This window comes from Protopterus annectens, chromosome 7.part0 (genome assembly GCF_019279795.1).
Source record: "Protopterus annectens isolate FY-2018-M chromosome 7.part0, PAN1.0, whole genome shotgun sequence".
NCBI classification, from domain to species: domain Eukaryota; kingdom Metazoa; phylum Chordata; order Ceratodontiformes; family Protopteridae; genus Protopterus; species Protopterus annectens.
The window spans coordinates 622,227,699-622,245,107 of NC_056739.1; the positions used below are offsets into that span (position 1 = coordinate 622,227,699).

Genomic DNA, 17,409 nt, shown 5'->3' on the forward strand with positions numbered 1-17,409 from the left:
ACATGATAAATCTAGACAGGATGTGCCTGTGCTGTGGAGCAATTTTGTTTCAATTTTTTCAGGATATAATGCAACTGAAGACAAAAGAAGCTATAGAGTAAACTATGCTCCCGCACATTTTTGGGTTAACCATACGTATATTTATGGAGACAAGATAAAAGTAGTTAGGATTACAGACTAAAAGGATTCTATTATGGCAGCTAAGAATGTGGAAAGAGACTAAACAAAAGAGGATATAAAAACTGAGAAGCTGAAAGCTCTGAACTACTGACACGAACAGTAAGGCACAAGCAGTGTAATATGTTTTTAGTCCCTTTATTATTATTATATACAGGTCAGGCATATTTTTATCATCCGGAGGAGAAGCTGTGGACCATAAGCAATAAATATGAGAGGGAAAGAATACAAGAGTTGAGGAGGATAAACTGTTTTTCCCCATAGAACAATGCAGTTTACGATTACCACATTTGAAGGGCTACTTTAGGGTTACATTGTTAAGACTTGTACACACAACACAGCCAGAAGACTACTAATCAAAAGGGAAGGACCTGTTACTGAAGGGGTTGGTGGGTGGAGGAAAATTCACAAACTAAGGACAGAGTAGGAATTTTGATGCCGCCCCTTAAAGAGAACAACAATCAGAAGGAATAGCATTTTGAGAACTAAGCCAACAAGGGAATGGAGAAAGAGATTTTACCAATAAGGATGACTGCAAGTAGGGACATAAAAAATAAGCAAAAGGGAGCTTAAATTTATTGGAAAAAACTAGCAAAGGAACCAAGGTTTTGGGAGGAAGTAACTGGTGAGGGAAAAGTCTGAGTGAGATGAGGCCAAGTAAAAGTTTGGACTGGTAAGTACTTTAAGATTTAAGTAATAAGGAGGGGGTTATTTAGAGCTATGCTTGTTTATTTTGTAGTTGAAAGTTGGATTTTTTTAGATGACATATCCCCTAATCAGGTAACTGCATTGTTCCTTTTTCAAAAGGTTTTGAGCTACTGACAAAAGGAGGGTAAAGAGCTCTTATCTTTTAAGCAGGACAGGAGAGACTGACAGTGTGCTGGGGCTAAGTAGGAGAAGGCATGTTTAGTTTGCTTTAGGTTTGTTGTGAGAGTTTGGAAATGGGGAGTTACTTGAGATTAATTCCTAATGGTGTAAGCACATGATTATTCTAAATGTTTGAATACAAGGGGAAGAGCAAGTCTGCAGCTGGATTATTTCAAGAGCTGGGTCCTACTAACATGGTGGTACTTTTGCTTGTGGAGAGCCAGCTTGCTTTGGCTAGTCTTATGCTTACTGGGGGAAGTTAAACATCAATCAGTAAATCTTCTTTGCACTGGGAGATCATATTCTAGCTCAAAGTATGAATCCATTCCCTTTAACTGCCTTGGCAAACTTGCTGAGAGAGGGGTTGATTCTGTTGCCTCAGAAGAGGAGGTAATTTGTTTCTGCCCCCCCCCCCCCCCGAGTGTACAGCTGGAGGGGTTTAGTTTTACCAGATCCCTAGATATTTGCAGGAGGTGGTCGGTGTACTGGGACATTTGGTATGGCTAGTGTTATGAATGTTGCTTGAGACATGGGTCATTTTTGTGGGGCCCGAATAACACATTTTTTCTGGAAGGGTTACGGACTGGTTTGTGTTTAATAAGCCAGTTGTGGAGGGAACAAACATCTGATTGTATTTGGGATTCTATATGCTTCAGGTTGATGTTGGATTTGTAGATGACGTAATCTGCATAGGAGATCATGTGGATTTGAAAAAGGTCCCTGGGGAGTTTATTACGGACAAACATGGAGCCCTGGGGAATGCTAGTGTGTTAGAAGGTTTTATTTGAAAAAGAGGATAGTGTTAATTTTTATTAACTACCTGCAAGACAACTGGTCCTTAAAGCAAAGTAGTTTGTTGGAGCCGATACCAAACAAAATGTAGTATAGTTATTTAGGAGGAGGGAGTGGTCAGCAAGGTCACATGCCTTGGTAACGTCAATGATTTTTTTTTTTAATTTATTTAACATTTGTTTACCTGGAAAGTCCGACTGGACACAGGTCCTTTTTCAGCAGAGGCCCCGGGAAGAAAAGCTCCATGACTAACAGTAAGTTTTCATGCACACATTACAATAATCAATAAAGTATAAAGTAAACAAAATGTAGTATACATAAGAACATACAAATTTGTTACATCTTGACAACAAAACCTGGGCTTTGAACATAGCTAGAACTATTTCTAGGTATGACTTATTTCAAGATATAAGGTTAAGACAGGTTGGTAGGAACAAAGGACTAAACAACAGGGAGAGGTTGGATATGTTTTGGGTATACTGTGACCTATCAGAGCACTCATGAGGGGTTAGTACAGGAACATAGCCACTTATTTTTTTAGATAAGCTTTATGTCATGGCTTAAAGGGGTTAGTGGATGAGACTGAGGCAATGGAGTTAGGAAGGGAGTTCTATATATGAGATATATAGCTGGAAAATAAAGATTCTCCTGCAGTGTTGTTGGCCATGGAGACTGAGTTAGTTCTTGTTGTTAGAGTGAAGTGGTCTGCTATATACAGATATACAAATAAATCAAGCGCAGGCATAAATACCCTTCTAGTTTGCCAACATACCAAAACACTTGTTCCCATAATAAGCGTCCAGGCTGTTCTTAAAAATATCTAAACTAGTATTTGCTTTAATGTAATTTAGTAGTATGTTCAATACATCAGCTACTCTGTCAGAGAACCAATTAATACACTTCTCATTCCTATAGAACCTTCTACATAGGTTGTCTGATGATTCTCTAGTACTTTTTGTTAATCCCAAACATTCCCAGAGGTAGTTGTCCCTAAATGCTCTATATACCTGATATATTTATCACACACACATATATACATAAAGAGAGATATACGCAAATTATTAAGCAATATGTCATTTAAGTCCGCGGTAGTGGTGCTACGGTAGCGTTGTCGCCTAACAGCAAGACGTTGTCGCGTTCGATTCTCAGCTAGAGCGTCTTCTGTGTGGAGGCATGCATGAATGGGCGTGCCTTCATTGAAGGTTGTGCGTCAGGGCTGGTAACTCGGCACGTAAAAATCCACTACCAAACATTAGCAGACGGGAGTTCCGCTGTGGCGACCCCTAAGAAAGACACAACAACATTAAGCAGTATGTCATTTGCTAAGGTCTAGAGGACTGTCATGTTGCTTTGCCCTTGCCAGAAGCCATGCTGTTTTGAGGACACGAAGTAGCAGTGCTTGATGTAGTAAGATAGCTGTGAATTTATAACTTTTAAAGCCAGCTTACCTAAGGTTGGCAGAATGTAGTCTGCCCAGAAGCATAAAGCTGTGGGGATGAGATTGTTTTGGAAAAGGTTTTATTACGGCTGTTTTCCAGCTGTTGCGCATTATGATACTGATGAGACAGAGATTGTAGACGTGTGACAAAGATCAAAATACTCCCTACAGTGATGAATAAACCAAAGGAAGAGCTTGTCTGAACCTGGACAGATGTCAGGAAGGAATGCAATATACTCCCTATGGTGATGAATACACCAAAGTAACAGCTTGTCTGAACCTGGACAGATGTCAGGAAGGAATGCAATATACTCCCTATGGTGATGAATAAACCAAAGTAAGAGCTTGTCTGAACCTGGACAGATGTCAGGAAGGAATGCACTATATTCCCTATGGTGATGAATAAACCAAAGTAAGAGCTTGTCTGAACCTGGACAGATGTCAGGAAGGAATGCAATATACTCCCTATGGTGATGAATAAACCAAAGTAAGAGCTTGTCTGAACCTGGACAGATGTCAGGAAGGAATGCAATATACTCCCTATGGTGATGAATAAACCAAAGAGCGAGCTTGTCTGAACCTGGATGTATGTCAGTGTACTGGTGTTGTAGAAGTGATGTTATTTCCTCTGATGTTATACCTTTAAAATAGTAAGGGGTATTGTACGGTGGTGGTGGTGATGGTACGGGTAAAGAAGGGTCTTTTGTTGGAGGTTTGGGATGTTTCTAAGGGGAAGAGTGCAGACTTCTTTCAAAAAGTTAGGACGACTGAATTATTTTTGCCCACATTGTATGAAATTAGCTGAGTTGTGTTGTGAGGTTTTGTACTCTGTAGATGTCCTTGGGTTTGTAGAGGTGTGTGATTTGTTTTTCAGATACAGATTTATGTCTCCAAATGGGTTTGCTAGCAAGATTGCATAGAGGTATTAAGTGATTGTAGGTTTCAGATTTGAGGGGATTGTTTCAAGGTATTCTATGCTTCCTCCCTAAGCTTAGGGAGTTGTTTAAGTTCTTTGGGCAATCCGTCATTTCAGTATTTCAGTATTTAATAATAACTTAGTTCATATTCTGACTTATGGAACAGTTACAGTGATATCATTCCTGCCTCTTCCCAGGTTTTTTAGTAACAGAGATAACCTAGAACATTAAATTAATAGTGTAAACCAATTCTAACCTAGAACTATGAAGGACAGAGGCTGTCTAATGCAATAACCTGCAAGTTAAATTGCTGTCCTATTAATGTAAGGTCATTTCTTTGGATCCAAGTAAAGAAGCTACAGATGCGTTTTCAGTTTTGGCTGGTGACTTTTTCCACTCCATGTGTATCTATAGCTCCTCCGATGAAGCATCTAAGCTACTACTAAGAACTGTTAACGTTTATAATTTAAACAGAGCATCTGGCCAGCGAGAATCTTCAGAGCTAAATGAGAAAGTTTATGGAAATACATTTTTTCCAAAAATATTAGCTGGCAATACATGTATAGCTTTCAGGTTAAATGGTTCCTGAATACTTAACATGCGTAACATTTTAACTATGCTTCAAAGTAAAAATAAACTAATAATTCCCCAAAAAAAAAACAAAAGCAGTGTATTTATAGGTACTCATATACTCATACTTAATCCCCAGCAAACCCTTCAACAAAGTGCACAACAGCAAAAGCTGAGCAAATATAGACATATGTACAACAGTGATCAAAAACATTTATCCGAATGAAGCGATTAGAGCCTCAGGAACCTTTCGATTCAGGAAGCAAATGAAATCTGGGGTACTTTGGGAATGGAAGGGGAATTATGGTTAGGGGAGTAGTCAGAGCCCTGGATCTGAAGGTCTAAAGGTGCCGAGGCCAGATATGAGTGCGATCCGAGTCCCATTCATTGAATCAGATGAAAATGGACAAATACTAAATCCAGTTAAAGGTAATGATTCTGTCACTTACCAACAAACAGAAATTCCACTTAAGCTTAATGATTCCATCACATGTTGACAGAAAGAAACTACAAGTCCTGTGAAACTTAATGAGTCCGTCACCTGACAAAGAGAAAGTAAGTCCACTAAAATGTAATGATTCTATAACATATCAACAGAGGGAAACTACACTAAGTCCAGTTAAATCTGACTGTCATCCACCAACGGACAAAAAGCTCACAAACTAAATTCTATCTACTGACAGCAAGAAACTATATTATGTCCATTTAAAATTAACGATACCAATCTTTCTGTCAGTAGGTGATAGAATGTCCACTTAAACTTAATGATTCTATCACTTACCGACACAGAGGAACTACTGTTAATACACTTAAACATAATGATTCTATAACCTAGTGACAGAGAATAACTATACTAAGCAAAGTTAAACTTAATGTTTCTGTCACCTACTGACAGAGAAACTACACAGGTCCAGCTCATAGGCAAATACTTCGCTAACTACCCTTTTGGCCATTTTAAGCCTAACCAGTTTCCTTTTTTTGTGCCCAAATCAAAATAACCTGTCCCATTTGGTTATACATTGACCTTACCCATATTATGGTAGATAATTATATATTACCCAAAAATTGGGATTATACCACTTTTCGCTCGACCCCTTGTACACTGAAGACGAAGCGGTAGGGTAGTTCATTTAAGATGCTTTATTACACAGAAACACATCAGAATGGATAGCAGCATCAATAAATATAAACAAACTGATTGACAAACAGAGCTTACACATGTACAGTGGATATAAAAAGTTTACACACCCCTATTAAAATGCCATTTTTTTTTGTATAAAAAAATGAGACCACAATAAATCATTTCATAACTTTTCCCACCTTTAATGTGACCTATAACCTGTAGAATTCAATTGAAAAACAAATAAATCTGTTAGGGGAAAAAATATAAAAAAATAAAAAACGTACAATATGCTGGTTGCGTAAGTGTGCACCTTTTGATTTAATTACAGCTTTCAGTCTTCTTGGATAGGAGTACATCAGCATGGCACGTCTTGACTTGGCAATATTTACCCACTCTTCCTTGCAAAAGTGCACCAGATCTGTCAGATTGCAAGGACAGTTCTTGGGCACAGCCATTTTCAGGTCACTCCACAGATTTTCTATTGGATTTAGGTCTGGGCTCTGGCTGGTCCATTCCAAAACTTTAATTTTCTTCTGGTGAAGCCATTCTTTTGTTGATATGGACTGTATGCTTGGGGTCATTGTCGTGTTGAAAAGTGACATTCCTTTTCATCTTCAGCTTTCTAGCAGATGCCTGAAGGTTTTGGGCCAAACGTGAATGATATTTGGCACTGTTCATAATTCCCTCCACCTCGACTAAAGCCCCAGTTCCAGCTGAAGAAAATCAACACCAAAGCATGATACTGCCACCACAATTCACCATGGGGATGGTATTCTTTTGGTGATGTGAAGTGTTGTTTTTGTGCCAAACCTACCTTTTGGAATTGTGGCTAAAATGTTCAACCTTGGTCTCATCAGACCATAACACATTTTCCCACATGCTTTTGGGAGATTTGATGTATTGTTTTGCAAATTTTAGCTGGGCCTGGTTGTTTTTCTGTGTAAGAAAAGTCTTCTGTCTTGCAACCCTACCCCATAGTACAGACATATGGAGAATATGGGAGATTATCACATGTAGTACACAACCAGCACTTGTCAGAAATTCCTGCAGATACTTCAGTATTGCTGTAGGTGTCTTGGCAGCCTCCCTGACCAGTTTTCATCTTGTCTGTTCATCAATTTTGGAGGGACGTCCAGTTCTTTGCAACATCACTGTTGTCCCATATTTTCTCCACCTTTTGATAACTGTCTAAACTGTGTTCCATGGTATATCCAATGCTGTGGAAATGTTTTTGTACCCTTCTCCTGACTGATACCTTTCAACAATGAGATCCCTTTGATGCTTTGTAAGCTCTCTGCGAACCATGGCTTTTGCTGTAGCAGGCAAACGAGTAAATATCAGGAAAATCCTACGAGGACAGCTGAATTTTATTTGGTGTTAATCAGTCTCTTTAATTGATGGCAGGTGTGTACCCAAAAAGACTGAATGCTGTAATTAAATCAAAAGGTGCTTCAACAAAGTATTAGTTTAGGGGTGTGAACACGCAACAAAGTATTAGTTTAAGGGTATGCACACTTATGCAATCAGTGTATTGTACTTTTTTTATTTTTTATATTTTTCCCCTAACAGATTGGTTTGTTTTCCAAATGAATTGTACAGGTTATAGGTCACATTAAAGGTGGGAAAAGTTTTGAAATGATTTATTGTGGTCTCATTTTTTTACATCACAAAAACCTGGCATTTTAACAGGGGTGTGTAAACTTTTTATATCCACTGTATATGCTTACATCTCAACAGCTTACTACAAAATGGCAGTCAGACTTGCAGATGCTCAGTATGTATACACTTGTAGAAACTCCTTGGATAATTCTTAGAGAGACATATACACATTGATCTACACCACTAATAATTTAAGGGGACCCATGCATAGGATAAAGCATTCCTCTCTCTATTAGTAGTACAGGGAAAGTCCTGTGGTAAATTTTCTGTTTCCCATCCATAGATCTAATTTTCACTTGAAAATGGATAGGGATGAACTTTGCTTTATGCGGATTGGGGGTGGGGGGGGTCTGTTCCACAGCATCTGTATCCTATGCGAGATATACCTGTCCCTCCAAACCACTCTGTTGATGCTACAGAAGAAGTTTATATCCCTAGACAGGGTATTTTTGATGCCATTTCACTTGCTGAGGTAAAATAAACCCATCAGTAATGGGTCAGAGGATGCATTGCATACCATTCACAGGTCACCTTAGCAGTCTGTAGTTAAACATAATCATTCCTTCACATAATGACAGAGAAATTATATTAAGTCCACTCAAGTATAATGATTCTGTCACCTATTGACAAACTATATTAAGTCCACTTAAATGTAATGATTCTGTCAGCTGCTGACAAAAAGCAAGTCCACTTAAGATTTATGATTCTATCACCTGCTGACAGAAACAAGTCTATTTGCAGTTAGTGATTTTATCACATACTGATATATAGAAACTACAGTAAGGCCATGTAAGCATAATGATTCTTTCATCTACTGACAGAGAAACTATGTTAAGTCCACATAAACAGAACGATTCCACTACTTACTGACAGAAAGAAACTTTAGCAGGTCCATTTAAACGTAATGACCATCACCTACAGATAGACACAAACTATAGTAAGCCCAGTTAAATATAATTTTTCGGTCACCTAGCGACAGAGAGAAAGTCCAGATAAACTTAATTCTATCACCTGCTAACAGAAATTATGTTAAGTCCAGCTAAGTTAATTTAGAACTGATTAGGGTTGGGAGGGTGGCATAATGAGGGTTGGGAGAGTGGCTTAATGGTTGAGGTGTTTGCCTTACAAACACAAGGTGCAGGGTTTGAGTCTCACAAGGGATAATTGTCTAGGCCTAAAATGGCTCGCAAGGGCAGTTAGCCTAGTATGAATCTATGAAACTATGAAACATTTTGAACATAAGGTATTCTAAAAAACAAGTGGATTTCTAAAGTCTTCTCGCTTCTATTTTTACAGGTCAGACATTTTGTTAAATGGAGCATAATTAACAACAGCTGGCTCCCTAATCACTTTTAGTGCTGACACCTCAAAATGACTTGCATATTTAATATCTTATGTTCCACGCTTCCAACATTACCTCCATAGGTTTAAGATCACCAGAGATTTCAATTGCAGGGATTTTGTGATACCAGGCAAAGGCCAAGTTCCGATGAATAGACAGAAGAAGGTTGACTGGTTGTAGCATCGCTTGAACAGGTTGACAGGATTTGTCCAGCTGGATGACCGTTCTAACAAAAAAAAAACATTATAAACTTCAGATGTTCTAATAAACAGAGATTATAAACTTCAGACATTTATATCCATTTGATGAGAAAATATAACAGTCAGATTAAAAAAAAAAGTTAAGCACAATATGAAGTAGATATTTTAATATTATGAGTTTCCTATGCAGTTTGTGCTCTCTATAAAATAAGTACATCAAGCTACTTTAAATCTACAGAATTTTGAAAATTGTGGTACAAAACAATTCATTTATTAATTAATGAAAACACACTTTGTTATAAAAAACAAGCTGCACTAAAAAATGCCTTCAGTGCCACAACCTGTCTTCTAATATAGTCTCTATTGATCCACCCCCCCCTTCTCATTTCTTTACCTATCTGACAATTCTAGAGTGTTTACACCAAAACGTTTTAAAGCCCATATTACTGGGTACCCCTGCACTTCTGGTGGCACTGATCTCATCTTGCAACCCCCACTGCTCTATATAACTGTTGTGCCCTGAAAAACTCATTCCCAGTGTTAACTTAGATGATGACAAAATAAAAACAAAAATACTGTTTTACAGCTATTCATCAAGCATGTTTTTCCTTGGCCAGTTTTGGTTTTTCTGAGCGTTACTTTTGGTCTTGCCTTCTTCCACATCATCTGCCCTATCAGACATGCTCCAGCAATTCTCTCTCTCCCTTTCCCTAGTGCTGATACCACCACACCTCCCATTGACAGTCATAGGTACATCTAAATCACTAACACAAAATGGTTGCAAATTTTGTTTAGTGCCTCATTTTTTCTGTAACTTAACTTTCCTTCAGTCATCCCCTCAACAGCACCCTTTCTCTTACACTCTTTAAAGAAACAGATACACATGCTTATAGTCAATCCATAGTACAAGCATTTCCAGAAATCTGATTCACAGCACATACCAAATGCATGGACTGTAAAAGCAAGTTTACTGAAAGAAGAGCACACAGGTAAGTGTTAACTGCAGAATGTCTATAATCAGACACACTGATTTATGGTTCTCAAAAACATGAAAATCAAATTTTATGTTATGAAACCTGGGAATTACATCTGTATTTTTTAAATGTAATTTCTGGTCGTTATCCTGATTTCATTATAATTTTCTACTGCATATATATATATATATATATATATATATATATATATATATATATATATATATATATATAATTAAAACAGATTCTATGTACAGAACAGTCAAAGCAAGATGACACAAGGTCCAAGATGGTTGCACACTGCACTACCAATTGGATATGAGCTATCTTAGTGTGAAAAATTAAGTGATGTAAAAAAGCCAGTAAAACGTATTCCTTTATTAGCATTTGTTTACTGGGATAGTCCATCTAGGCCTGAAGCCCTTGGGCTGAAACTCCTTTTCAGTGGAGGTTAGTGGACAAAAGCTCCACCCAAAACACTTGCATCAAATCTCAAAAGATTACAGCAAGAGTGCAAGTCTAACAAAAACATAGCTAACAATTATCACTTAATGATAAGACAAAATATGCACATTACAGAAATTAGTACACAGTTTTAACTATTAAACCAAAATAAATAAAATATCTAGAACATTAACAATGCATTATCAGAGCTACTGAAATACATTATATGGACTGTACATGCTACAGATGTGGTTAAAGGCCTTAAATAATCAGCAATAAGACGAGAGTATGGCAAGTGTGAGCAATTGACAGCAAATTAACTATGGCTTCTAGGTTTAGGCTTATGTAGAGTGTTCAGTGATGAGCGACTTGGCTGCTACAGGTGGGGTACGAGGGAAGCTAGTAGTTCATAAGGTACAAAAAAAAATGGAATTGAGTACATACTGGGGCACCAAGTTGCAAGACAGAAAATTAGATTTTGAAATCCACTAAAGTGAAAGTAAAGAAAAAGTTAACACTTTATGTAAAACTAATTTACTAATTTGTCACTAGACTGCCTTGGTGTCCACAAAGAAGAAATCTAGAAAAAGTGAGAAAAATCAAACAGAAAAATAGAAGAAAAAGCTCTGGTTGGGAAGAGCCTTGCAGATGTAGAGGAAAAGGCTTCTAGTAGTTTAGAAGAAGAAAAAAATAAGTGCATTCAGATGCATGCCTCTGAACTGTCTTGAATAAAGCAAAATGTCCACATTTTTGGCTCATATTTTTGATCTGCTTATCATGTTTGTGGTTTGCTAGAAAATCATTGCGGCCTGGATCACAGCCAGCAAAACTAGTACTCCTGCCTCAAGCTCCTTTACTTTTTCCTTCTCATATTGCACCTGTGTCTACCTCCCTCATTACTTTTATTGCCTTAGGAAATATGACTGGGTATAACTGGAGAACAGCTGCAATGGTCCTCCAGATCCTCATGAAATGGCAATTTAGAATGAAGATGGTGGAATACTGTATCAAATGGACAAAAGGCACCAGTGTTTATATTCAGCCCATCACTCTGATTAGATTGATGGATTAGAATTCCAGAATACCAATACCTGTGTGGTATCTTGACCTTCGATGAAAGTGGCTCCAAAAAAGTCCTAGACCTTGAAATAACATCCAGTTTATAATGTCTGGCTAAAGTACGCAATGTAGACCAGGTTGCTGCAGCACAGATTTCAGAGAGAGAGAGAGAGAGAAAGACAGAGAGACAGAGACAGAGACAGACAGAGAGAGAGAGAGAGACAGAGAGAGAGAGAGAGAGACAGACAGAGAGACAGAGAGAGAGAGAGAGAGAGAGAAAGAAACACAGAGAGAGAGAGAGAGAGAGAGAGAGAGAGAGAGAGAGAGAGAGAGAGACAGAGAGAGAGAGACAGAGACAGAGACAGAGACAGGCAGAGAGACAGACAGAGAGAGAGACAGACACAGAGAGAGAGAGAGACAAACATCAACAGAAGAATTTTCTTAAGGCTGAAGATGAGGCAATAGACCTAGAAATAATAAGCCTTAAATCTGCATAGCAAGAGATAATTGTATGTAGAACAGGCAAAAAATACAACTGGATATCCACCTTAGCAAGGAGACTTCTGAAACCGTAGACTCAAGCCTGATCACAGCAAAAGAATCAAGCAGTTGTGAATACTTCCTAAATGTTTTACTTCTGTGGAGATAAATCTTAGTTGTCTATGAACATCTAAAGTATGGAGCATGTTCTCTCTCTTGTTCCAATAGTTAAGAGAGCAAATACTGGTAGTTGGATAGGTTGGCTCATATTTGTGTCAGATGCCATCTCAGAGATAAAAGGATGGATTAGTGCATAGCATAACCCTGTGCTGATGAAATATTAAATATGGTGGATTAGAAGATAAGGCTGGCAATTATGAAAATCTTAATAGCTGACCTTACTGCTATGAGAAATAAATTCTGAGATAAGAAACTTCAGTGGAATAAAAGATGCTGAATCAAAGAAGAATTTTGTTAAGGCTTCTAAAACAAAGTAGATGTCCCGTGGAGGTACAGGTTCTCTGACTGGAGAACAGAGAAGAAAAAGGTCCATTGAGGAAAGATTTATGCAGTCTGTGAGAAGCTGAGTGAGAATCAAATTTATTATGAAAATATATTACTGCACGTTATACCGCGACAGAAGAATAACTGATACCAAAATTAAATGTTTATAAGAATCTCTGAAACAATTAATTGGAAGGTCTATCCCTTGAGAAGCAGCCAGAATGGAAAAGTACTCCCATTTGCTTTGGAAAATGTTATGTGAACACTATTTTTGAGACGCAGAAAAGATACATTTATTTATTCTGAATTTGTTAAACAGGGGAGAGCAGTGATCCCACTGAATCTATTTCAGTCTCAGCTCAGGGTAAATACAATACATACATGACATTATACCCAAAGTGAATGACAATATGTGATGTACACAAAGTGAAATGTAGTTGGTTGAAAAGTATAAAAGCAATAGATAATGGCATTACACACAGAGTGACTAAAAATATATACATTAGGAATTGGCTGGCATGTGGAATAATCATAATCAAAAAGTGAACCAGAGTAAAGTACAGTTGTGTACACTTACCATAAATGCAGATTTTCAAGTGTATTCACTGTTGCGGTCATCACACTTGGGTTATCCTGCGCCAGGGGTAGCCCTCAGTTGGCCTGAATACCAGAGGCTTAGTATTTCTGCATCTGTTGCTATCGCTCCAGGACTGACATTAAGTTGTCAGTGGTATAAAATCAGGCAGCCGACACCATTACATTTATTTATTTATTTATTTATATTTGTTGACCGGGGACTGGACGTAGGTCCATTTTCAGCGGAGGCCCGGGGAAAAAAGCTCCACAGTTAAAATAAACAGATAGTAGTTACATTGGATTACATAGCGATCAACAATTTACATAGCAATTACTTACAACATATTTACAGATGAAGAACATAGTACATCAGTAGACAACTAGAATCTTTATCTGTGAAGTACATAACAGACATTAACAAATGTTAAAATAAGAAGTTCCTGCTGTATAAGTACTAGGCTTATGAGCATCTGAGCTTGCTATAATCAAGGTAGTTAGTGGAGTGGAAAGAAAGGTAGTGGTTGGATGGGGTGGGTACATCAGTTTTTCTTGCCCTAAATAAGGAAGACCACCACCAGTAGAAAGTAAATACCAAAATTTCCCTGTAAGAGGTGAGGGAGAGAGAGACAAGGGGATCGAGGGTGGGTGCAACTGTGAATACACTCGGACAACTACATTTATGGAATGTGTTTAGAATTGATAGATCGAGGATTGGGTGCCAGGTGCCCTCTTTTCTGGGTACCAGGAAAAGTCTTGAATAGAAACCTTGGCCTATCGGGTCTGGAGGAACAGGGTGTATTGCCCTCATGGAGAGCAGGGAATTTACTTGTTTTTTGGCATCTGCCCACTGGTTTGGAGGAAGATCTGGGAACCCTTTTAGGGATGGCAGAGTGTGAAAAATAAAATTTGTATCCCTGGGACACTATATGTTGAGAACCCATCGGTCGGTGGTAATAGAGGCCCAGTTTTTTGCATGGAAGGAGAGTTTTCCTCCTAGGGGACACAAGCAGGTGGGCAGGGTTAAGGGGTGGAGGTGTAAAGTCATTGTGAGTTCTTTCCATAATGGGGTGGCTTAGGACTCCCTGTTTTTGAAGTGGAGGAACTCCACTGCTTAGATTTCTGCATTCCCTGGAACTGCTGTCTGGGGGGTCTACTTCCCCTAGGTCTTGTGTGAGCTGGCCTGGAGGGGGCCAGAAAGGACCAGTGTTTGGAGAGGCAATGCCTACTGAACATCAGAGGTTGGACCTGTAGGAAGCCTTTAACTGCCTGCATATGTTTAGCTTTTTCTTCCATCTTTTTTAAGACCTCTTCTGCCTTGGTGCCAAACTGTCTTTGTTCAATGGTGCGTCCAATAGTTTTGATTTGACATGGTCTGGCAAGGTCTGCTCCTTAAGCCAAGCATGCCTTCTAAGTACAGAACCTGTGACTACTGCCCTGCAAGATGCTCCTAGGGTGTCAAAGCCACATTAAAAAGTGCGTTTAGTAACGTGGCTTGCAGAATGCATAGGCTCCTGTATTTTTTTATTTTCTGCACAAGCAGGAAAAGTAGATATTTTTTGTTTGAGGAGTTCCATGGTATGTTGCTGGTATTTTCAGCATGTGGAACTGACAATTTAGTGCTCTAATGCCAAGAGTTGCAGAAGTGTATACTTTCTTACCCCATCTGTCTAAAGCTCGGGAATCCCTGTCTGAGAGGGTGGGATTCTTAGCTGTGGTTGCTTTTATTCCTTTAGGTCCTTGGGAGATGACCTCTGGGTCAGCAGTAGGATTTTTGAAAATAAATATATGAGAGTCAGGGACCCTGTAATACCAGTCAGGTTTCCTGGAAGCAGGAGAAAGGGTGTCAGGAGTCAAACTGGATTCCAGAAAGACATCATCCAGAACATCCAAGACAGGAGGAATGGCTAAAGGTCTGTGCTGTGGTAAGTCTAGGAATTCCCTGAGTATCTTTTTGGACTGAGGGTAGTCCTGACATTCCCATTGGAAATGCTCCCTTAAAGTATTTAGGGTTTCACCAAATGAAAAATCCTCTGGAGGAGAGGCAGAAGAAATGGATTCCTCTCCATCTGAATCCTCATAAGCAGACAGGGGTTGCATGTCTTCATATACAGAAACCTCAGAGTCATCGGACTCCTGGTCAGATAAAACTTCTGGGGACAAGTCTCTTTCTCTTTTGGAAAGGGTAGGCTGGCATCCCCTAATCAGCATAATAAGCTCTTTTGCCATTTTAAGCATTTGAGACTGCGGCATGGAAGCAGGTGCCTGAGCTTGGGTCCTCGTTTTATTAGGTGTAGTTCGTATCCTGCGCCTTACAAACTCTGTAGTTTTAGAAAGAACTGAAGACACGAAAGAAGTCGTCGGTTTGTGCCGATTATCAGTAGTGAGAAGAACTTCCTCGCAAGCCGGTGCCTACTCTGTGGCTCCAGACCCATCCAAGCTAGAGACAGCCGCAGGGTCATTAGACAAAGAAGAATCTTGCGGCATACCAGACTTCAAAAGAGTCTCAGTAGCGGCCTGCGAATCCACAGAAGCAGGCATCACAGGCTGTGAAAGCATCTCAATGAGGACCGGCGAAATGGAGACTAGTTTAACGGAAGCGTCGTCAGCAGTTTTGGACCTGTGCGGTCTGTCACTGTATTTATCCTTATGTTTTTTTTCGGAAGAATGGTTCATAGGTTAGTACTAAGCTAACTGCTCATACGAGCCATTTTAAGCTTAGCCAATTGTCCCTTATGAGACTCAAACCCTGCACCTTCTGTTTGTAAGGCAAACACCTTAACCATTAGGCCACCCTCCCAACCCCTGGTAGTCAGATGGCTTACCGAAGCCATTTTGGAATATGGAGATCGATAGCAAAAATATTTAGCTACTATAAGGGCCCAACGACGTATAGTTCTGACGTTGAACAAAGGACAAAAGCGACAGCGAGGGACGTTGTGGTCTGGGCCTAAACAGGTGTCACAGTAAAAATGGAAGTTTTGGTGTAGTATTTGCTTTCCACAGGCAAGACAATTGTTAACTTTTTCTGACATTGGTTAGAGCAAGAAAAAAAGGATCCCCAATGAAGTACTTAGCTTTAGAAGACTTCAACTTCAGTTCGGAGACAAAACTCAGGTAGCAGCCAACCAGCACTCGTGCCAACTGTTTCTGCTTCGGGCTCCGCAGCAAGAAAGACTAATGTAATGGTGGCGGCTGTCTGATTTTATAACAGTGACGACCTGACGTCAGTCCTGGAGTGACAGCAACAGACTCAGAAACACTAAGCCTCTGGTATTCAGACCGAATGAGGGCTACCCCCGGCAGGATAACCCAAGTGTGATGACTGCAACAGTGAAACACTAAGCACATAAAGGTATGTAACGGAAAGTAGGGATGAAGTTGCTGCACATCCGTAAGTCAAATGGGATTAGAATTACCCACTCCAGTGATCCAAATCTGGCCTGCAATTTAAATAGGACATGCTGGAGAGAAAAATTTATCTCACAGAGGTTGCCACTTCTCTGGAATAGGCTACCAATTCATGTTAAGCAGAGCACCTCTATGTTCAAAAGAAGCCTGGATGAATGGATGAGAAACCGCAAATTCTTGCCAGGAATAGCTCCCACATCCCTCTTGGACATGGGAAGTCTTTACTAATAATAATCGTAGGCACTGACTAGACTTCTTCTCTTGAAGCATAATGGGTGTGATAAGCTAGGCTTATCGGGTCAATAGGCTACTAACTTCCTATGAACAGGTTAAGTTATATGACTAGAGAGATAACTGTTAGATTTTCCTACAGTCTTGAAAAGTGCTTTTATTTCTGATTGGAAAATGGGGTAAGAAGAATGATGTTTAAGAAAAGAGGGGAGAGATTCCCACAGTTGGAAACCACAAACTGGGAAAGCATGAGCTGTGGAGTAAGGCCTAGTTTGGGGGTGGGGTTTGGAGAAGGCATGAATGGTTAAAAATATTAAGGATGCATGTTGATACATCTCTGCATAGCCTGGAGAATAGTGGGGGAAGGTGTCATTCTTGATAAGTATAAACAAGTCGAGAGGCAAGTAGAAAGTCAGAACATTGAAAAAAGCTAACTGGCTACCTGGGAAACAATCATTTTGCAGTGGTGATTATTTCTTGTGGAGAGACTGTTAAATCTGCAAATGGCTTTTCAGATGGACTGAATGGTGGTTAAATTTCTTTCAAATATGTTTATTTTTCTTCTCCTCCTCTTGTTTTGCTTGCGTATTTCAGTTGCAGTCATTTTACAAGTCACAATTTACTTACACTGTACAAGAAACTACAGTC

General features: G+C 39.2%; 1 protein-coding gene across 1 annotated transcript in view; it reads right to left on the bottom strand.

Annotated features, from left to right (window-relative positions):
- The window catches only part of VPS13C (vacuolar protein sorting 13 homolog C), a 6,956,796-nt gene that overhangs the window by 2,953,778 nt on the left and 3,985,609 nt on the right, over window positions 1–17,409 (bottom strand). Inside the window, exon 47 of the mRNA XM_044076309.1 lies at window positions 8,961–9,111. Within this exon, the coding sequence (XP_043932244.1) occupies window positions 8,961–9,111 (151 nt within the window). The remainder of the gene's footprint in view (window positions 1–8,960; window positions 9,112–17,409) is intronic.